General features: G+C 49.3%; 1 protein-coding gene across 1 annotated transcript in view; it reads left to right on the top strand.

The window, feature by feature from the left end:
• The first annotated feature begins 5,619 nt into the window (after positions 1-5,619).
• The window catches only part of LOC144505624 (START domain-containing protein 10-like), a 187,876-nt gene continuing 170,330 nt past the window's right edge, over positions 5,620-23,165 (top strand). The window contains exon 1 of the mRNA XM_078231732.1: positions 5,620-5,781. Coding sequence (XP_078087858.1) covers positions 5,620-5,781 — 162 coding nt within the window. The remainder of the gene's footprint in view (positions 5,782-23,165) is intronic.

The following is a 23,165-nucleotide window of genomic DNA, read 5'->3' as shown; positions in this document are numbered from 1 at the left end:
TGTGAGGAGGATGATGGCAAACTTCAACCGGACATCAAAGGAAAGGATTGCAGATGCTGGAAATCTGAATCAGAGAGAGAAAGCGCAGGAAATAGCCAGCGGCACTGCAAGAGTTTAGGAAGTAGATTGTATTGCCTGAGAGTTAGGTGAAGGCAGAGTCACTGCAGGCTTTCAAAAGAACATTATCTGAAGAAGAAAACATTTCAAGGTACAGGAAAAGACTGGGGAATTGCTCCTTCAGAGGGCCAGCACAGACAGTGTTGGTCAAATGGCCTCCTTCTGCGTAGTAACCATTCTATGATTGCATGATATAAATACTGTGGCAACAAGAGCAGGTTAGAGGCTAGGACTCCTGCGGCGAGTAACTCACCTCCTGACCCCCTGTGGTGAACCATCGTTGGTTCCCACTGTGGGATTGTTCTAATGTTGTTGTTGGGCTAGGGTGGGATTAATACACCTGTGGTTGTTACTGTTGTGGCACATCCCAGTCGGGCTCCGCCTCCTGGGAGAGGTATAAGACCCCCTGCTCGGGCGGGACCTCGTCAGTCTGGGATAGTGTGTTTACGTTCTATTAGTTCCATTGTTAGACAATAAAAGCCTTCTGTTACCGAAGCTTCGTGCCTCGTGTTCAATTGACGCGCATCACCCCCCAAAGCCTGTTCACATCTACAAGGCTCAAGTCAGGAGTGTGATGGAATACTCTCCACTTGCCTGGATGAGTGCAGCTCCAACACTCAAGAAACTCAACACCATCCAGGACAAAGCAGCCCCGCTTGGTTGACATCCCATTCACAAACATTGATTGATAAGGATAAAAGGCAGAGCAGTGAATGTTGTCTACATGGGTTTTAGTAAGGCTTTCGACAAGGTCCCTCACGGCAGGCTCATCCAGATTAAGATGCATGGGATCCATGGTGACTTGGCCACTTGGATTCAGAATTGGCTTACCTATAGAAGTCAGAGGGTAGTGGTGAAAGGGTGTTTTTCTGGCTGGTGGCCCATGGCTAGTGGTGTTCCACAGGGATCTGTACTGGGACCTCGGCTGTCTGTGACATATATAAATGAAAACGTAGGTGGGTGGGTTAGTAAGTTTACAGATGATACAAAGATAGGTGGATAAAGGCAAAATACTGTGGATGCTGGAATCTGAAACAAGAACAGAAAATGTTGGAAAATCTCAACAGGTCTAACAGAATCTGTGGAGAGAGAATAGAGCCAACGTTTTGAGTCTGGATGACGCTTTATTAGAGCTCTCCATCAGGGTCCTACAGTTCAGCAGCACCCTGAACAGCATTGATGTACAAAGGGATCTTGGGGTTCAAGTCCATAGCTCCCAGAAAGTGGCCGCACAAGTAGATAGGGTGGTGAAGGAGGCATATGTCATGCTTGCCTTTATTAGTCAGGGGACTGAGTACAAGAGTCAAAGTGTCATGTTGCAATTTTATAAAACTTTGGTTCGGCCACACTTAAGAGTATTGCATTTAATTCTGGTTGCCCCATTACAGGAAGGATGTGGAAGCTTTGGAGAGGTGCAGAAGAGGTTTACCAGGATGCTGCCTGGATTATAGAGTATGAGCTATAAGGAGAGGCTGGACAAACTAGGGTTGTTTTCTCTGGAGCGCCGGAGGCTGAGGGGAGACCCGATAGAAGTCTCTAAAATTATGAGAAGCATAGACAGGGTTGACAGAATCTTTTTCCTAGAGTTGAAATGTCTAATACTAGGGGGCAGGCGCTTTAAAGTGAGAGAGGGAAAGTTCAAAGGAGATGTGAAGGGCAAGTTTTTTTACGCAGAGAGTGGTGGGTGTCTGGAACGCGCTGCCAGGGGTGGGGGAGGCAGATATGATAGGGGTGTTTAAGGGGCTTTTTGATAAGCACATGAATATACAAAGAATAGAGAGATATGGAGCAAGGGCAGGCAAAAGGGACTAGTTTAATTTGGCGTCATGTTCAGCACAACATCATGGGCCGACGGGCCTGTTTCTGTGCTGTACTGTTCTATGTTCGGTGTTCTATTCATTTCTTCCACCACTGACACACAGAGACAGCCGCGTGCAGCATTTACAAAATGTACTGCAGAACTCATCTTCCAAACCCATGACCACTAGCATCTAGAAGGACAAGGGCAGCAGATACCTGGGAACACCACCACCTGGAGGTTCCCCTCCAAGCCACTCACCATCCTGATATGGAATTATAATGCCATTCCTTCACTGACATTGGGTCAAAAGCGTAGAACTCCCTCCCTAACAGCACTGTGAATATACCTACGCCTCAGGGACTGCAGCAGTTCAAGAGGCAGCTCACCACCATCTTCTCAAGGGCAATTCCTGATGGGCAATAATGCTGGTCTGGCCAGCGACGCCCGCATCCTGTGAACTGTTATCTGTTGTGCAGTGAGGGGCATGATAGCCAGGCTGCACACAGCAAACTGCCACAGGCAACCACACAATATTGGTTGAGGGATGAATATTGTACAGGGCACCAAGAGAACTTTGTGTCCTCCTCTTTACACAAAGCCATTAAATATTTCACGTCCATTTGAGAGATGGAGCTTTCATTTAGCAATATCTGTAACCATCTTAATCTCCCTCAGTGCTAAAAAAAACTGTTACCTCTACATAGCTTTCTTTATGGCTACAGGATGCCCCGAAGTACTTTACGTGACAGGTAGTCTGCAATGCAAAAGTCTGCTGTTTGTCCCAGGACTGTTCCCAATAGAACCTGTCTGTGGATTCAGTCATTGCCCATGGGAGAGATATGGTCTGCCTATTGGAGTTGCATTTTCTGGGGGGACATCTCCATACTGTGGGGGTGAAAATGATGGAGGACCTTGTTAGCGATTTCGTTCCTGACTGAATTCTCATGATGGAGCTTGGGTGTTGTGGGAAAGTTCTAGAGCTTTGATATGGCACTGGTAACGGAGTAAGAAGTCTCACAACACCAGGTTAAAGTCCAACAGGTTTATTTGGTAGCAAAAGCCACTAGCTTTCGGAGCACTGCCCCTTCATCAGGTGAGTGGGAGTTCTGTTCACAAACAGGGCATATAAAGACACAAACTCAATTTACAAAATAATGATTGGAATGCGAGTCTTTACAGGTAATCAAGTCTTAAAGGTACAGACAATGTGAGTGGAGAGAGCGTTAAGCACAGGTTAAAGAGATGTGTATTGTCTCCAGCCAGGACAGTTAATGAGATTTTGCACGTCGTGAGGGTTACAGATAGTGTGACATCATAGAATCATAGAAACCCTATAGTGCAGAAGGAGGCCATTCGGCCCATCGAGTCTGCACCGACCACAATCCCACCCAGGCCCTACCCCCACATATTTTTACCCACTAATCCCTCTAACCTACGCATCCCAGGACTCTAAGGGGCATTTTTTTTTTAACCTGGCCAATCAACCTAACCCGCACATCTTTGGACTGTGGGAGGAAACTGGAGCACCCGGAGGAAACCCACGCAGACACGAGGAGAATGTGCAAACTCCACACAGACAGTGACCCGAGCCGGGAATCGAACCCGGGACCCTAGAGCTGTGAAGCAGCAGTGCTAACCACTTTGCTACCGTGCCGCCCCTAGACATGAACCCAAGATCCCGGTTGAGGCCGTCCTCATGTGTGCGGAACTTGGCTATCAGTCTCTGCTCAGTGACTCTGCGCTGTCGTGTGTTGTGAAGGCCACCTTGGAGAACGCTTACCCGAAGATCAGAGGCCGAATGCCTGTGACTGCTGAAGCGTTCTCCAACAGGAAGAGAACACTCTTGCCTAGTGATTGTCGATTCATCCGTTGTCATAGCGTCTGCATGGTCTCCCCAATGTGCCATGCCTTGGGACATCCTTTCCTGCAGGTAGACAACGTTGGCCGTGTTGAAAGAGTATGTACCGTGTACCTGGTGGATGGTGTTCTCACGTGAGATGATGGCATCCATGCCGATGATCCGGCACATCTTGCAGAGGTTGCTGTGGCAGGGTTGTGTGGTGTCGTGGTCACTGTTCTCCTGAAGGCTGGGTAGTTTGCCGCATGACTACCATCGACGCTGGTAATGGAGCCAGGATACTGTGCCTGACACCAGGACCAATGGGACAAGTCCAAGTGGAGTTTGATTTTAGTCTTTGGCTGAATGCCATGAACTAAAATGGGAAACCACAGGAGAGACCCAGGCAGCTTCCAGATTTATGCCCAAATCCTGGACCTTGCAGTTAGAGTCAGTCACCCAGACAACATTTCAGTTGGCCATTTGTGACTTGCCTCCACAGACACAGCCTGACTGCTAGAATCTGGTCAACAATTCCCTGGGAGTTCTTAGAAATCTTAGAAACCCTACAGCACAGAAAGAGGCCATTCGGCCCATCGAGTCTGTACCGACCACAATCCCTCCCAGGCCCTACCCCCATATCCCTACATATTTACCCACTAATCCGTCTAACCTACGCATCCCAGGACACTAAGGGCAAATTTAGCATGGCCAATCAACCTAACCCGCACATCTTTGGACTGTGGGAGGAAACCGGAGCACCTGGAGGAAACCCACGCAGACACGAGGAGAATGTGCAAACTCCACACAGACAGTGACCTAAGCCAGGAATCGAACCCAGGTCCCTGGAGCTGTGAAGCAGCAGTGCTAACCACTGTGCTACCGTGCCGCCCAATTACATAGCTCTCAATTACATTTCCGAGTATCTCCAATACAGTTATCAAATTAACATTCCTGACCTTGGTCACAGTTCACTGAGTAAGAAGTTTATATTTTCAAGTGGGATGATTGGTTGATTTTTCTCCAGCTGGGTTAGAGGCAGTCTCTTTGTTGCAGGTTAGAATGGGAAGGCTCTCTCAGTAAATGTGACCGCGGTAGAGAAACAGACTGGAGACAGGGAGGCAGTGAGTGCAGAGACAGGGAGAGGATCAGGTTGACTCTGAGCCCTGCTCTGATAGGTTTGTGGTCATTCCTAGCTGGAGATGTAGCAGTCCCATCCTCTCCCTCCCGGGATTCGCTTCTGTGTCTGAGCCGGGGACAGGCTCTGGTAACTGGGAGCCCTCCAGCCACACAGTGACCAGTCAGAGGTCAGAGGAAACCCCAAAACATTAAAGCAGCAACGGGGGAGAGAGAGAGAAAGTCTTTAAACTGAAACAACACTGCTGCGTTTCAGCGTTGGTGAATCTAGAATTCAGCGTGGGGAAGGAGGGAGAGAGGGGGACAGGGAGAGAGAGAGGAAGAGAGAAGGAGGGAGGGAGGAAGAGAGAGGGAGGAAAGTGAAGAAGGTGAGAGATTGAGGTGGAGATCGCGGGGTGGGGGGGGCAGTGGGTGAAGGGGCTCGTCCCTTATTAGCTGGACAGAGACTGGTGTAGCTGGGCTGGGTTGCTGCATGTGTGTCTCTGTGTGTGTGTGTCTCCCTGTGTGTGTTGTAGTTGCTCTAGCTGAGCACTCCGCTCTGTGTGTGTCTCTCTCTCTGTGTGTGTCAGTGTGTGTCTGTCTCCCTGTGTGTATCAGTGTGTGTCTCTGTGTCTCCCTGTGTGTCAGTGGGTGTCTCACTGTGTGTCAGTGTGTGTGTGTGTGTCTCCCTGTGTGTGAGTGTGTGTCTCCCTGTGTGAAGGTGCTGAGCACTCCTCTCTGCTGCAGGATGTCCAGTCGGGAGATTGTACAAATCCCAGATGATTCTCACTTCACCTCGTTCCGGGAGCAGTGCGAGCACCAGGAAGGCTGGCACATCCAGTACAACAAGGGAGGCACAACCGTGTGGAACCGGCAGCCCGAGGAGAATAGGAGTGTGCAGAAACTCAAGGTAAGGAGTTTGGAGTGTTAGGGACATGCACACATCCAGGCTGAGACTCTGCGAGGGGTCGGGGGGAGAGCTGCAGTGTCGGGGGTGCCCTGGATTGACACAGCAGCCCAGCTGGATGGGAGAGCTCTCCCAGATAACCCGGGCAGTATCAGGTTGGGGACTGTGGGATCTTCCTGTGTAAATTTGTTGCCGTGTTTCCACATGACAATAGTGACGACACTTCGACTCCTGAAAGGCGCTATACAAATGTTTTTAGAAAATGAAGAGCAGGAACTGCAGTCAGTACATTGTGTTTTTGTTGAATGTTAAATGACTCCAGGTTAACTCTGGAAGCTTTCTATAAAAGTAACAGGCAATTTTAAAAAGTTTAATGTGGGGGTAGGGCTGGGTGGGATTGTGGTCGGTGCAGACTCGATGGGCCGAATGGCCTCCTTCTGCACTGTAGGGTTTCTATGATTTCTATGATGATTTCTATGAATTCCAAATAACAGCGATCTTACATTTGTAGCAGTAATCTCAACTCACTCTGCTGTTTTACATTGGGAGGGAGATTATAGTTTATTGTTAGAGGGATTGAGTTTCGGAGCCAGGAGGTCATGCTGCAACTGTACAAAACTCTGGTGAGGCCACATTTGGAGTATTGCGAACAGTTCTGGTCGCCGTATTATAGGAAAGATGTGGAAGTGTTGGAAAGGGTGCAGAGGAGATTTATCAGGATGTTGCCTGGTATGGTGGGAAAATCGTATGAGGAAAGGCTGAGGGGCTTGAGGTTGTTTTCGTTAGAGAGAAGAAGGTTAAGAGGTGACTTAATAGAGGCATACAAGATGATCAGAGGACTAGATAGGGTGGATAGTGAGAGCCTTTTTCCTCGGATGGTGTTGGCTAGCACGAGGGGACCTAGCTTTAAATTGAGGGGTGAGAGATATAGGACAGATGTTAGAGGTAGGTTCTTTACTCAGAGATTAGTAAGGGTGTGGAATGCCCTGCCTGCAGCAGTAGTGGACTCGTCAACATTAAGAGCATTCAAATGGTTATTGGATAAACATATGGATGATATTGGAATAGTGTAGATTAGAGGGGCTTTAGATTGGTTCCACTGGTCGGCGCAACATCGAGGGCCGAAGGGCCTGTACTGCGCTGTAATGTTCTATGTTCTATAGTTCAGTTGTGTGGGACATTAGTGAGGCCACACCTGGAGTATTGTGTACAGTGTTGCTTTCCTTACTTAAGGAAAGTTGTAAATGTGTTAGATGTTGCTCAAAGAAGGTTCAGTGGACTAATACCAAGAATGAGAGTCATACAGACAGGAAACGTCAGGTGAGATTTTCCTCCCTCTCTGTGGCGTGTTTGGCAGCGGTGGGAGACATGGCCGTGCTTGCTGGTGGTGCGATCTTATGGTCCCGCCATTGTTGACGGGATTTCAATGCAGGCCTCACCACCCAGAATTCCGCATCAGGGGTGTGCCATCAGCGAGATTGTGAGATTCCCCCCGGTGTAAACATCAGCAAGAGGTTGTGGTTAACTCTGTTTCTCTCTTCACAGGCGCTGCCTGACATGCTGAGCTTTCCACAATTTCCTGGTTTTACTCCAGGAATGGGCAGGTTGTCTCTTGGGGACAGGTTAGATTTATATCCACTGGAGTTCAGAAGAGAAAGAGGTGGCCTGATTGAAACCTATGTGATCCTGAGGGGTATGGACAGGAGAGATGTGGAGAGGATGTTTCCTATTGTGGGAGAATGTGGAACCAGGAGGTGGCCCATTTAAAACAGAGATGAGGAGAAATTTGTTTCTCTGAGGGTGATGAGTCTCTGCACCTCTCTTCATTGAAAGGCAGCGGACGCAAAGACTTTGAGAATTTTTAAGGCAGAGCGAGATAGATTCTTGATAAACAAGGGGGTGAAAGGTTATCGGGGGTCAGCAAGAAGTTACAATCGGATCATTCATGATCTTATTGTTTGATGGAATAGGCTCAAGGGACCCAGTGGTCAACTCCTCCTCATTTGCATGTTGGTTTGGTGGCAATAATCTCAATTCACTGTGCTATTTCTGTCACTTAGTGTGAATGACAGGATTTTTTTATCACGAGGAAGTGACCGAATTATCAGGATTATTGTTAATTTTGATGAGTTTCATGACCATCTTAATTTTGTAAGACTTTATGTTTAAGAGAACTGACTTTGTTGGAAGGTTTTGGGAAGGTTGTTGCTTCCTTATCACCAATGCTCAGTCCCGCAACACAACCCAAGTGGCAATGACCAAATTATATTCAATTTGTACAGCACCTTGGTTAAACCACTTAGAGCACTAACACAGACTGGTCTCTGTATTGCCAAAATTTATATAAAGACTTTGGGCAGGATTTTACAACCTCGCTCAGGCAAGACTGTAAAATCCCTCCCGAGGCCAATGGAGATTTCCATTCTGCGAGCTGGAACCAGGGCGGGCAAGACGATAAAATTCTAGCCATTGAATAAAGTGGTTGATACCAGGGCTGGGAGGTTCTACCTATCTGTAAGATTGAACTGGCTTGGACACTGAAGGCTGAGGTGTGACCTGATAAAAATTGTTCAGATTATGCAAATGTTTCATAATTTCAACATAGAGAAGATGTTTCCACTTGTGTGCAGAGAGAACAGGGGCCATTAATACAAATAAATCACATCAAAAAGTCAGTGGAAGCTTCTTCACTCAGAGAAAGGCGAGAATGTGGAACTCACTCTCACAAGGAGCAGCTGAAGCAAATGGTGTAGATGCATTCAAGGCAAAACTAGAGGAACAGCTGAGGGAGAAAGGAGATAGGTTGATGGGGTTGGGTGGAGTAGGGTGGGGGGAGGATTGTTTGGATGGACCGGTTGGTGTGAATGGCCTGTTGTACATATTGTACATTCTCTGGAATGTGAAATGTATCACTGAATCAGAAACATAATCCTGTCAATGGTACAATGACTACAACAATAATCAAAAGCTGCTCTGGTCCTTCCACATCCTCAGTCTCTCTTTACCAAGACTTTTATTGTACAAAACTTCAAATTAAACTGAAATTTGTTTTGTGATCTACATTTTGTTGTAATGTGACACTGATAGGAGGGAACGAGAGGAGAGTGAGCAAGGGGTTAGATAAATTCAGCCTAACACAAAAGCACACTCGAGAAAAATGAGCAAGTCAAAGTAAAGTTTATTTATTAGTCACGGGTAAGGCTTGCATTAACACTGCAATGAAGTTACTGTGAAATTCCCTGAGTCACCACAGTCTGGCGCCTGTTCAGGTCAATGCACCTAACCAGCACGTCTTTCAGAGGGAGGAAACCGGAGCACCCGGAGGAAAACCATGCAGACACGGGGAGGACGTGCAAACTCCACACAGACAGTGACCCAAGCTGGGAATCAAACCTGGGTCTCTGGAGCTGTGAGGCAGCAGTGCTAACCACTGTGCTACCATGCCACCCCTTTTGAGCGAATCACAGAGAAATATTCATCATAGGGACAGAGGATTCAATCCAACCAGGTGGAGATTTTTTACACAAGTTGTTCTGATCTGAAACACACTGGAAAATTGGACAAACTTAAAATGGAAAACAAAATGCAGAACAATGAGGGAAAAGCATGGGAATAGTAGAATATGTCTTTGCTCGATGGGTTGAGTGGGTTTCTTCTGTGCTGTAAAATTCGATTTCTTCTGAGAGGTCCAGCTATTAATATAAAGTGCAATCTGGTGTAAGTCTACATTTGCTTGTTGTGGCTGAGTTAACCAGCACGAAATGAACATTTCAAATCTCATTATACTGCCAGCGTACTTTTGGGATGTAACCACAAAGATTAAACCTGGAGCATTGGAGAGTCGTGGTTAGAAATAGCCCAGAAACTCAATTACACAACTGCTTTGTAAAACATAAGAACATAAGAAATAGGAGCAGGAGTAGGCCATCTAGCCCCTCGAGCCTGCCCCGCCATTCAATAAGATCATCGCTGATCTGACGTGGATCAGTACCACTTACCCGCCTGATCCCCATAACCTTTAATTCCCTTACCGATCAGGAATCCATCCATCCGCGCTTTAAACATATTCAGCGAGGTAGCCTCCACCACCTCAGTGGGCAGAGAATTCCAGAGATTCACCACCCTCTGGGAGAAGAAGTTCCTCCTCAACTCTGTCCTAAACCGACCCCCCTTTATTTTGAGGCTGTGTCCTCTAGTTTAAACTTCCTTACTAAGTGGAAAATCTCTCCGCCTCCACCCTATCCAGCCCCCGCATTATCTTATAAGTCTCCATAAGATCCCCCCTCATCCTTCTAAACTCCAACGAGTACAAACCCAATCTCCTCAGCCTCTCCTCATAATCCAAACCCCTCATCTCCGGTATCAACCTGGTGAACCTTCTCTGCACTCCCTCCAATGCCAATATATCCTTCCTCATATAAGGGGACCAATACTGCACACAGTATTCCAGCTGCGGCCTCACCAATGCCCTGTACAGGTGCATCAAGACATCCCTGCTTTTATATTCTATCCCCCTCGCAATATAGGCCAACATCCCATTTGCCTTCTTGATCACCTGTTGTACCTGCAGACTGGGCTTTTGCGTCTCATGCACAAGGAAAACAAAAAATAATTACTTATGGTGACTTTTCCTTTCTGTTACATTTATGTTGGATATCAACAAATGCAATTTTTTGAGGCAAAAAGTATTTAAATTGGCAAGAAAAGTTTACTTTTCAGTTTTTATGTTGCGGTTTTCTCTGGTGTAAAATTAGAATTCTTATCTCCTTCATCCCAGTGAGTGTCAACATTCAAAATGGATCAATATATAGATAGAACATAGAACAGTACAGCACAGAACAGGCCCTTCGGCCCACGATGTTGTGCCGAGCTTTATTTGAAACAAAGATCAAGCTATCCCACTCCCTATCATCCTGGTGTGCTCCATGTGCCTATCCAATAACCGCTTAAATGTTCCTAAAGTGTCTGACTCCACTATCACTGCAGGCAGTCCATTCCACACCCCAACCACTCTCTGCGTGAAGAACCTACCTCTGATATCCTTCCTGTATCTCCCACCACGAACCCTATAGTTATGCCCCCTTGTAATAGCTCCATCCACCCGAGGAAATAGTCTTTGAACGTTCACTCTATCTATCCCCTTCATCATTTTATAAACCTCTATTAAGTCTCCCCTCAGCCTCCTCCGCTCCAGAGAGAACAGCCCTAGCTCCCTCAACCTTTCCTCATAAGACCTGCCCTCCAAACCAGGCAGCATCCTGGGAAATCTCCTCTGCACTCTTTCCAGCGCTTCCACATCCTTCTTATAGTGAGGTGACCAGAACTGCACACAATATCCTGAGAGACAGGATTTATGATCATCTAGAGAAGTTTAGTATGATCAAAAGTAGTCAGCACGGCTTTGTCAAGGGCAGGTCGTGCCTTACGAGCCTGGTTGAGTTCTTTGAAAATGTGACCAAACACATTGACGAAGGAAGAGCGGTGGATGTGGTCTATATGGACTTCAGCAAGGCGTTCGATAAGGTCCCCCATGCAAGACTTCTTGAGAAAGTGAGAGGGCATGGGATCCAAGGGGCTGTTGCCTTGTGGATCCAGAACTGGCTTGCCTGCAGAAGGCAGAGAGTGGCTGTGGAGGGGTCTTTCTCTGCATGGAGGTCAGTGACCAGTGGAGTGCCCCAGGGATCTGTTCTGGGACCCTTGCTGTTTGTCATTTTCATAAATGACCTGGATGAGGAAGTGGAGGGATGGGTTGGTAAGTTTGCTGACGACACCAAGGTAGGTGGTGTTGTGGATAGTTTGGAGGGATGTCAGAAGTTGCAGCGAGACATAGATAGAATGCAAGACTGGGCGGAGAAGTGGCAGATGGACTTCAACCCGGATAAGTGTGTGGTGATCCATTTTGGCAGATCCAATGGGATGAAGCAGCAGTATAATATGAAGGGTACCATTCTTAGCAGTGTAGAGGATCAGAAGGACCTTGGGGTCCGGGTCCATAGGACTCTTAAATCGGCCTCGCAGGTGGAGGATGCGGTCAAGAAGGCGTACGGCGTACTGGCCTTCATTAATCGAGGGATTGAGTTTAGGAGTCGGGAGATAATGCTGCAGCTTTATAGGACCCTGGTTAGACCCCACTTGGAGTACTGCGCGCAGTTCTGGTCACCTCATTACAGGAAAGATGTTGAAGCCATTGAAAGGGTGCAGAGGAGATTTACAAGGATGTTGCCTGGATTGGGGGGCATGCCTTATGAGGATAGGTTGAGGGAGCTTGGTCTCTTCTCCCTGGAGAGACGAAGGATGAGAGGTGACCTGATAGAGGTTTACAAGATGTTGAGAGGTCTGGATAGGGTAGACTCTCAGAGGCTATTTCCAAGGGCTGAAATGGTTGCTACGAGAGGACACAGGTTTAAGGTGCTGGGGGGTAGGTACAGAGGAGATGTCAGGGGTAAGTTTTTCACTCAGAGGGTGGTGGGTGAGTGGAATCGGCTGACGTCGGTGGTGGTGGAGGCAAACTCGTTGGGGTCTTTTAAGAGACTTCTGGATGAGTACATGGGATTTAATGGGATTGAGGGCTATAGATAGGCCTAGAGGTGGGGATGTGATCGGCGCAACTTGTGGGCCGAAGGGCCTGTTTGTGCTGTGGCTTTCTATGTTCTATGTTCTAATATTCCAAATGTGGTCTCACCAAGGTCCTGTACAGTTGCAGCATAACCCCACGGCTCTTACACTCCAACCCCCTGTTAATAAAAGCTAACACACTATAGGCCTTCTTCACAGCTCTATCCACTTGAGTGGCAACCTTTAGAGATCTGTGGATACAGACCCCAAGATCTCTGTGTTCCTCCACAGTCTTCAGAACCCTACCTTTGACCCTGTAATCCACATTTAAATTAGTCCTACCAAAATGAATCACCTCACATTTATCAGGGTTAAACTCCATTTGCCATTTTTCAGCGCAGCTTTGCATCCTTTCTATGTCTCTTTGCAGCCTACAACAGCCCTCCACTTCATCCACTACTCCACCAATCTTGGTGTCATCAGCAAATTTACTGATCCACCCTTCAGCCCCCTCCTCCAAGTCATTAATAAAAATCACAAAGAGAAGAGGACCAAGCACTGATCCCTGCGGCACTCCGCTAGCAATCTGCCTCCAATGCGAAAATTTTCCATCCACCACCACCCTCTGTCTTCGATCAGACAGCCAGTTACCTATCCAATCGGTAAACTTTCCCTCTATCCCACACCTCCTCACTTTCATCATAAGCCGACCATGGGGGACCTTATCAAACGCCTTACTAAAATCCATGTATATGACATCAACTGCCCTACCTTCATCAACACACTTAGTTACCTCCTCAAAAAATTCTATCAAATTTGAGGCACGACTTGCCCTTCACGAATCCGTGCTGACTATCCCGGATTAATCCACATCTTTCTAAATGGTCGTAAATCCCATCTCTAAGGACTTTTTCCATCAATTTACCAACCACCGAAGTAAGACTAAGCGGTCTATAATTACCAGGGTCATTTCTATTCCCTTTCTTAAACAGAGGAACAACATTCGCCATTCTCCAGTCCTCTGGCACCATCCCCGTGGACAGCGAGGACCCAAAGATCAAAGCCAAAGGCTCTGCAATCTCATCCCTTGCCTCCCAAAGAATCCTAGGATACATTTCATCAGGCCCAGGGGACTTATCGACCTTCAGTTTATTCAAAACTGCCAGGACATCCTCCCTCCGAAGATCTATTTCCTCCAGCCTATTAGCCTGTAACACCTTCTCTTCCTCAAAAACATGGCCCCTCTCCTTGGTGAACACTGAAGAAAAGTATTCATTCATCACCTCGCCTATCTCTACTGACTCCATACACAAGTTCCCACTACTGTCCTTGACCGGCCCTAACCTCACCCTGGTCATTCTTTTATTCCTCACATGAGAGTAAAAAGCCTTGGGGTTTTCCTTGATCCGACCCGCCAAGGACTTCTCGTGTCCCCTCCTAGCTCTCCTAAGCCCCTTTTTCAGCTCATTCCTTGCTAACTTGTAACCCTCAATCGAGCCATCTGAACCTTGTTTCCTCATCCCTACATAAGCTTCCCTCTTCCTTTTCACAAGACATTCCACCTCTTTCGTGAACCATGGTTCCCTCACTCGGCCATTTCCTCCCTGCCTGACAGGGACATACCTATCAAGGACATCCAGTATTTGTTCTTGTATATAGCGCTTGGTTTCCATGGTACTTAATAACATAGAACCAGATGCCACAGAGGAGGCCATTTGATCCATCATGGCTGTTCTGCTTCTTATAAAGACTATCCAATCAGTTCGACTCTCCTTTTTACTCAACAATCCTGATATTTTTTCCATTTCCATATTTATCTAGTTCTCTTTTGAAAGCTATTATTGTATTTGTTTAGCCCAAACCTTCAGGCAGCACACTCCCAATTAGAACAACTTGCTGCATGAAAAGCTTTTTCATCAGCTTGTTTCAATTATTTTAAATCTGAGTCCTCTGGTTAGCAATCACAAACAACTTCTCCTCATTCACTGTCAAAACACATTGTGGATTTTGAACAGCGGAGTTATCAACAGCGGTATTGGGTTTATCTGGTGGTTTTGTGTCTGAACTGAAATATTGGGGGCGATTCTCCCATCGCAACCCACAACTTTTCTGGCGGGTTGGGCTGGGAGATGTGCGTCGCCGGCCTTTTTCCGGGATTTGCGCATGCGCTGGGAATGCATGCGTGTCTCCCACAGCCGACGAATAGTCGGAGTCCAGACCACGCTGGAAACTGGACAGGTAAGTGATTTGAATCTTTATTTAATGTTTAGCATTTCATTATCGGGAACTGGCCGGTCCCGATCGAATCTCCCACCCTGCCAGGAGTACTTCATTCCGGCGGGGTTCAAACTAGCTCCCCATGTTCAGGGAACTAGCATGAGACCCCGCCGGAATGAAGGGGGGGGCAATCGGGGCCCCCTGAGGGGGTCAGGCGGCAGGGGGATGGTGCCGCCTGGGCATGGGCACCCTGGCAGTATCAGCCTGTGCCCCTGGCACTGCCTAAGGGGCAAAGTATCCTTTCCCGGGGGCACCTTGGCACCATTGGGCATCAGGCAGTGTCAAGGGGGTGGGGCCTCTTGCACGTGGGACCTCGGGGTAATCGGTAGGGTGGAGGGTCCCGCTGCCACTCTGCATGGCGATCGGTCTGGGCTGGAGGGAGGGCAGTGATTGGGGCAGGCTGGGGGTAGGTGTGGTCTGCCGGGGGGAGGGCTGCCTCCCGGGGTGGGTCTGACTGGGGTGAGGGGGCTAGGGGGATTGCCACTGCTGGGGGGGTGGGGGTGGGCTGTGCATTGGGGTGCTCTGGGGCAGGGAGGGTCAGGGCTGGCCCAGGAATTGCTGTGGGGGCCGTGATCGGGCCATGGCGGGGGGGGGGGGGGGGGGGTGGGTGTGGGGGTGGCTGGAGGGGCAGCACTGTGGGGGTCCTGGGCTGGCCAGCGATTGGGCTGGCAGCAAACGGGGAGACTGACAGATCAGAGCCACTGCGCATGCGCAGAGTTCCAGAACTGTCCGACTCCAACGCGAATAGGCCCCTTCCCCTGGGTTTTTAATGAGATTCACGACTGGGAGCTTTGCAGTGCACAGAGTGCAGAGATTCAGGTCTGAAGCTGAATGAGAAAACAGTCGTGATCTAGAACAGTTTTCCCACCAATTCAGCACTTTGGGAGAATCTCCCCCATTGTTCCATATCCTCCAGTCACTCCCATGCCCACAGAAAAGTTTTGCAATTTAGGTGATTGACTTGCCTTAGCTAGCTGTGGAGGAGATGAGGGAGGACAACACAACAGCAATCGATACAGAGTCAGATGAAGAAGATTGATAATGACAGAAATTTAAATTTAAACTGAAGGAATTTTTAGCTCCTCAGTGGAGCGCTATGGGTTAACCACAAGAGATTGGAAAGTTTAGCAGTTCCAGTAACTGTCTTGGAAACAGCAAATCATAAATTTCAGTTGGTTGTTTTCATAAATGCTGTGTCAGCAAATTGTGACATTCGTTCTAATCTCGTCAAAGGCACATCATACCTGCATGTGCTGGGAACTGTGAAGATTAAAAATTCAGGACCTGCATGTGTCCGAACCAATTGGATTTTGATTTATGGATGGAACTGCTAAAGTGTACTTGAGTTGAGAAAAGTCATCAGTTATTGTGGCAGTTTCTATATTCCCAATGTGGGATTCCCATTCAGGAATATGTAAGTTAGGGACATGTACAAATGAACTTTCATTTCAATTCTGGCTCAGTGATTGACGAAAGTCCTGGGAGACAGTGTAAAGGTCAGCAGTGCAAGTACACTGACTGTCCCTTTATGAATCTGACTTGTGATGCGCTATCAATAAGGCGAAAGACTACCGATATGCCAAAATAAGTGTAGGCTTTTATTCACAACAGAATCAGGAGCAGATCCCAACAAATAACCGACCTGGACTGAACAAGGGGGCGGAGACAGCCACCTTTATACTAGGTGCTGAGGGGAGGACCCAAACTGGAAGGGGATGTGTCCAGGTATGACAAGCACACACAACGGTGGTCCATATAGGACAAAGGCACAACTGAGGTCCACCACATTCACCCCTTCCTTTAAAAAAACAACACGGGGGTGAAGCGGAAACAATATCACAAGTCCAGATGAACCGGTGGCTTGATCCGCCGTTGCGATCGTCGTAGTGCAGGTCGCAGAGTCGTCCGAGCAGGGAGCGATGTCGGCCCAGGCTCCGTACAGTGAGCGTCGAGAGAAGGCGCTGGGTGGTGTGAAGCGGACCGATCCGTCGTCCCGTCCAGTCGTCGGGTACTGCGTGGCGACGGCTCCGGCGACTCAAGCGAGCTGTACATAGGGGCGAGAGGAGTGAGCAGTGGCCCTGGTGGCGTATGGGGAACAGTGGGAACCGGAGCTGGGGGGTGGGGGGTTGCAACAGGCTCTGGGCGCACTACATTGGGGACAGGGACTGAGGGAGGAAGAGGCATAGCCGTCTCCGAATGGACGACACCAGGGACCGTGGGGCGGAAGGACGTGGTGACCTCCGGGGCACCCGCGGGTGCCAAGTCACGGACAGAAACCGTGTCCTCCCGCCCATCAGGGTACGCTACGTAAGCATATTGGGGATTAGCGTGGAGCAGTTGGACCTCCTCGACCAAGGAATCTGCCTTATGGGTCCGGACATGCTTCCGAAGCAGGACGGGTCCCGGGGACATCAGCCAACCCGGGAGCGAAGTATCCGAGGAGGACTTCCTGGGAAACGAAAACATCCGCTCGTGAGGGGTCGTATTGGTCGCTGTGCACAAGAGTGACCTAATGGAATGTAATGCGTCCGGAAGGACGTCTTGCCAACGGCTGACTGGCAGGCCCCTAGACCGTAACGCTAATAGAACGGCCTTCCAGACGGTTGCGTTCTCCCGCTCTACTTGACCATTGCCCCTGGGGTTATAGCTAGTGGTGCGGCTGGAGGCAACGCCTTTGGCGAGCAGGTACTGCCTCAGCTCGTCACTCATGAAAGAGGACCCACGGTCGCTATGAATATAGGCTGGGAAGCCGAACAGGGTGAAGAGCTTGTTCAGGGTCCGAATCACTGTAGCCGTGGTCATGTCCAAGCAGGGGAAGGCAAAAGGGAAACGTGAGTATTCGTCAATGATATTCAGGAAATAAACATTGCGGTTAGAGGAGGGGAGGGGGCCTTGACAAGGTGCGCCCTACCTGGCCGGTAGAACTGCGGTTTGCACTCAGCGCAGACCCTGCATTGCCTGGTAATCGTCCGGACTTCCTCGAGGGAGAAGGGCAGGTTACGGGACTTGACAAAATGGAAAAATCTGGTGACACCCGGGTGACAGAGGTCGTTATGGAGGGAATGTAGCTGGTCTAGTTGGGCACTGGCACACGATCCATGGGACAGGGCGTCTGGGGGCTCATTGAGCTTCCCGGGCCGGTACACAATGTCACATCTGTAGGTGGAGAGCTCAATCCTCCACCGCAAGATCTTGTCATTCTTAATCTTGCCCTTTTGCCTGGTGTTAAACAGGAAGGCAACTGACCGCTGGTCCGTAATTAAGGTGAATCGTTGGCCCGCGAGATAATGGCGCCAGTGCCGGACGGCTTCCACGATGGCCTGGGCCTCCTTCTCGACTGAGGAGTGTCGAATCTCAGGGCCTTGTAAGGTCCGGGAAAAGAAGGCCACCGGACGGCCCCTCTGGTTAAGGGTGGCAGCTAGGGCAAAGTCAGATGCACCACTTTCCACTTGGAATGGGATGGATTCGTCCACAGCGTGCATCGCGGCCTTCGCGATGTCCGCTTTGATGTCGTCGAAGGCCCGACGGGCCTCCTCCGCCAGGGGAAAAGAGGTCGATTTTAGGAGCGGACGGGCTTTATCTGCGTAACAGGGAACCCACTGGGCATAATAGGAGAAGAAGCCCAGGCATCTCCTCAGTGCTTTGAGGGTAGTAGGGAGGGGAAACTGCATAAGGGGACGCATACGGGCTGGGTCGGGGCCAAGGACACCATTTTCTATCACGTACCCAAGGATGGCGAGGCGGCGTGTCCGGAAAACACACTTCGCCTCATTATATGTGAGGTTCAGGAGAGTGGCCGTACGAAGGAATTTTTGTAGGTTGGCATCATGATCCTGCAGGTCATGGCCCCAGATGGTGATGTTATCCAGATACGGGAAAGTGGCCCGTAGTCTGTGCTGGTCCACCATTTGATCCATGGCCCATTGGAAGACTGAGACCCCATTGGTGACACCAAAGGGGACTCGGAGGAACTGGTAGAGGCGGCCATCCGCCTCAAAGGCAGTATATGGGCGATCCTCCGAGTGGATAGGGAGCTGGTGGTAAGCCGATTTCAAATCGATCGTCGAAAAAACCCTATAGTGCGCGATGCGGTTGACTATGTCCGCGATACGGGGAAGAGGATACGCATCTAGTTGGGTATACCTGTTTATGGTCTGGCTGTGGTCAATCACCATGCGGTGTTTCTCCCCCGATTTAACTACGACCATTTGCGCCCTCCAGGGGCTGGTGCTGGCCTGGATAATCCCTTCCCGGAGCAGCCGTTGTACCTCGGACCGAATGAAGGCCCGGTCATCCGCACTATAGCGCCTACTCTTGGTGGCTATCGGCCTACAATCCGGGGTGAGGTTATCAAATAACGGGGGGGGGGGTGATCTTGAGGGTCAAGAGACTGCAGGTGGTGCGCGAGGGGCGCTGCCGTGACGGCGCCTTGCAGACGGAGAGCGGGGGATAAGGGCCATCGTACTGCAGGGTGACGCTCCTATGATGGCTGAGGAAATCTAACCCCAGCAGTACAGCTGCGCAGAGTCGCGGCAGCACGAGGAGCCGAAAACGCTCGTAGACTGTGCCCTGTACCGTCAGCGTCACCAAACAGCACCCAAGGACCTCCACCGAGTGGGAATTCGAGGCCATGGAGATGGTCTGGCTCCAGGGCCGCACGGGAAGGGCATATTGACGCACTGTGCGAGGGTGTAGAAAACTTTCTGTGCTCCCACAGTCAAACAGGCAGTTTTCTGCATAACCATTTACCTTGATCTCCATTATGGACTTGGAGAGTTGATGTGGCTGCGACTGGTCCAGGCAAATTGATGCCACTGTTGAATTAAAGAAGAATCCAGCAGCGTCTGCTGGAACAAGATGACCTAGACCTCCGGAAAACGGCCACGATAGCTGAAACGTTAGAAGCAGCCTCCCATAATCTCGGGTCTTACCTTGGATCCCGTTCCACCGACGGCTCCACTGTGACGGCTGCTCCAGCAGGGCCCAAATGTTACTTTTGTGGCCTACCTAAGCACCCTTGGCGTAACTGCCCGGCAAAGGACGCGATTTGCTCCGGATGACGTCACGGATGAAGCTTCCTGCTCAGCTTGCCTTGATGCCAGTCTCAAAGATGGCGACTCCCGCACTTCCGGTAACCGCATCAAAGATGGCAATTCACACGCAGCCGCCGCCTGCATCAAAGATGGCTGCGCCCTCGGAGCACACATGGTTCCATGAGTCTTCGGAAGCGGCTTTGCTCGGCAGACTTTAACAAAGTGGCCTAGCTTACCGCATCCGGAGCAAATCGCGTCCTTTGCCGGGCAGTGACGCCGAGGGTGCTTAGGGAGGCCACAAAAGTAACATTTGGGCCCTGCTGGAGCAGCCGTCACAGTGGAGCCGTCGGTGGAACGGGATCCAAGGTAAGACCCGAGATTATGGGAGGCTGCTTCTAATGTTTCAGCCATCGTGGCCGTTTTCCGGAGGTCTAGGTCATCTTGTTCCAGCAGACGCTGCTGGATGTATGTAGACTCAATGCCCGCAACGTAGGCGTCGCGGATCAGATCCTCCATGTTCTGAGCTGCTGAAACAGCCTTACAGTCGCATGCTCGGGCGAGGACTCGCAGGGCGCGCAGAAATTGGACGCACGATTCTCCTGGCTGCCGCTTGCGGGTAGTTAGGAGGTGTCTGGCGTAAACCACGTTAGGGCTCTTTCGGAACTGCCCTTTTAGGAGTTCGATAGCGTCCGCGTAAGTAGCAGTGTCCCGGAAGATTCCATAGACAGTTTCGCTTACCCGGGCGCGGAGCACGTGGAGTTTAGCAGCGTCGGTGTCAATGGCCATAGCAGTGTCAACGAATGCTTCAAAGCAGTCCAACCAATGATCAAATTTATCAGAGGCTCCAACCTCTTGAGGGTCTAATGCTAACTTGTCGGGTTTTAGAAACTGCTCCATACTAGTAACTGTTGTGAATAAAATTGATGCGCTATCAATAAGGCGAAAGACTACCGATATGCCAATATAAGTGTAGGCTTTTATTCACAACAGAATCAGGAGCAGATCCCAACAAATAACCGACCTGGACTGAACAAGGGGGAGGAGACAGCCACCTTTATACTAGGTGCTGAGGGGAGGACCCAAACTGGAAGGGGATGTGTCCAGGTATGACAAGCATACACAACGGTGGTCCACATAGGACAAAGGCACAACTGAGGTCCACCACAACTTGTAAACCTGTAAACTGATGGTGCTGGGAGAAATCGTGCTTTGGATCTCTGTAGCCGCAATTATATGTCACGAAACATTTGTGACAGAGAACCTTGAGGGCCTACAACTTCCAACTATCTCTCAACTGGTTTGTTCTCCAGATTGCTTATCCATAATATTGCAATATCGTAGTCTAGATGCAAACGAGAGAAGTCGAAAAGGAAATAAAATTCTTCTGTATTGCATCTCTAACTAGTGAATCAGAAAATGCTATTTCTAGTTAGAGACTAATGGAGAGTGAGATCATTGTACATGAGTATCCCACGGTTAAAGAGCGAATTGGACTGAGGAGCAGTCGAAGCTGAAAGTAATTTCCAGACTCAAAAAGCAATTTTTAGAAACATAGAAACATAGAAACATAGAAAAACGAGAGCACAAAACAGGCCCTTCGGCCCCACAAGTTATGCCGAACACATCCCTACCTTCTAGGCCTACCTATAACCCTCCATCCTATTAAGTCCCATGTACTCATCCAGGAGTCTCTTAAAAGACCCTATTGAGTTTGCCTTCACCACCACTGACGGCAGCCGATTCCACTCGCCCACCACCCTCTGTGTGAAAAACTTTCCCCGAAAATTTCCCCTGTACCTACCCCCCAGCACCTTAAACCTGTGTCCTCTCGTAGCAGCTATTTCCACCCTGGGAAAAAGACTCTGAGAGTCCACCCGATCTATGCCTCTCAACATCTTATATACCTCTATTAGGTCTCCTCTCATCCTACGTCTCTCCAAGGAGGAAAGACCGAGCTCCCTCAGCCTATCCTCATAAGGCATGCCACTCAATCCAGGCAACATCCTTGTAAATCTCCTCTGCATCCTTTCAATCTTTTCCACATCCTTCCTGTAATGAGGTGACCAGAACTGAGCACAGTACTCCAAGTGGGGTCTGACGAGGGTCTTATATAGCTGCATCATTATCCCCGGACTCCTAAACTCAATCCCTCGATTGATAAAGGCCAGCACACCATACGCCTTCTTAACCACCTCCTCCACCTGCGGGGCCGATTTTACAGTCCTATGGACCCGGACCCCAAGGTCCTTCTGATCCTCTACAGATCCTCTGTTAACTTTAGGATAGTAATGGACAAGGATGAGTGCTGTCCTATGGGCAGGGTGCTAAATTGGGGGAAGGCTAACTATAGCCGGATTAGGCAGGAATTGGTGGATGTTGATTGGGAGAGGATGTTCGAGGGTAAGTCCGCGTCTGGCATGTGGGAGTCTTTTAAGGAACTATTGATAAGGCTGCAGGATAGGCATGTGCCTGTAAAAAGGAAAGATAGGAAAGTTAGGATTCGAGAGCCGTGGATAACCAGGGAAATTGAGGATCTGATTAAAATGAAAAGGGAGGCATACGTTAAGTCCAGGCAACTGAAAACAGATGGAGCTCTGGAGGAATACAGAGAGAGTAGGAAAGGACTCAAACGGGGAGTTAGAAGGGCAATAAGAGGTCACGAGATGTTCTTGGCAGGCAGGATTAAGGAGAATCCTAAGGCATTCTATTCATACGTTAGGAACAAAAGAGTTGTCAGGGAGAAAATCGGACCTCTCAGGGACAAAGGAGGGGAATTATGCTTAGAACCCAAGGGAATAGGGGAGATCCTAAATGAATACTTTGCATCGGTATTCACGAAGGAGAGGGGCGTGTTAACCGGGAGTGTCTCGGAGGGAGGTGTTGACCCATTAGAGAAAATCTCCATTACAAGAGAGGAAGTGTTAGGTTTTTTAGGGAACATTAAAACTGACAAAGCCCCAGGGCCTGATGGCACCTATCCTCGACTGCTCAGGGAGACGAGAGATGAAATTGCTGGGCCTCTGACGGAAATCTTTGTCGCTTCTTTGGACACGGGTGAGGTCCCTGAGGACTGGAGGATAGCGAATGTGGTCCCGTTGTTTAAGAAGGGTAGCAGGGATAACCCAGGAAATAATAGGTCGGTGAGCTTGACGTCCGTGGTAGGGAAGTTGTTGGAGAGGATTCTTAGAGACAGGATGTATGTGCATTTAGAATGGAACAATCTCATTAGTGACAGACAGCATGGTTTTGTAAGAGGGAGGTCATGCCTTACAAATTTGGTGGAGTTTTTGAGGAAGTGACAAAAACGGTTGATGAAGGAAGGGCCGTGGATGTCATCTATATGGATTTCAGTAAGGCATTTGACAAAGTCCCACATGGCAGGTTGGTTAAGAAGGTTAAGGCTCATGGGATACAAGGAGAAGTGGCTAGATGGGTGGAGAACTGGCTTGGCCATAGGAGACAGAGGGTAGTGGTCGAAGGGTCTTTTTCCGGCTGGAGGCCTGTGACCAGTGGTGTTCCGCA

This window comes from Mustelus asterias, chromosome 16 (genome assembly GCF_964213995.1).
Source record: "Mustelus asterias chromosome 16, sMusAst1.hap1.1, whole genome shotgun sequence".
NCBI lineage: Eukaryota > Metazoa > Chordata > Chondrichthyes > Carcharhiniformes > Triakidae > Mustelus > Mustelus asterias.
This window is presented reverse-complemented; position numbering and strand designations above follow the sequence as displayed.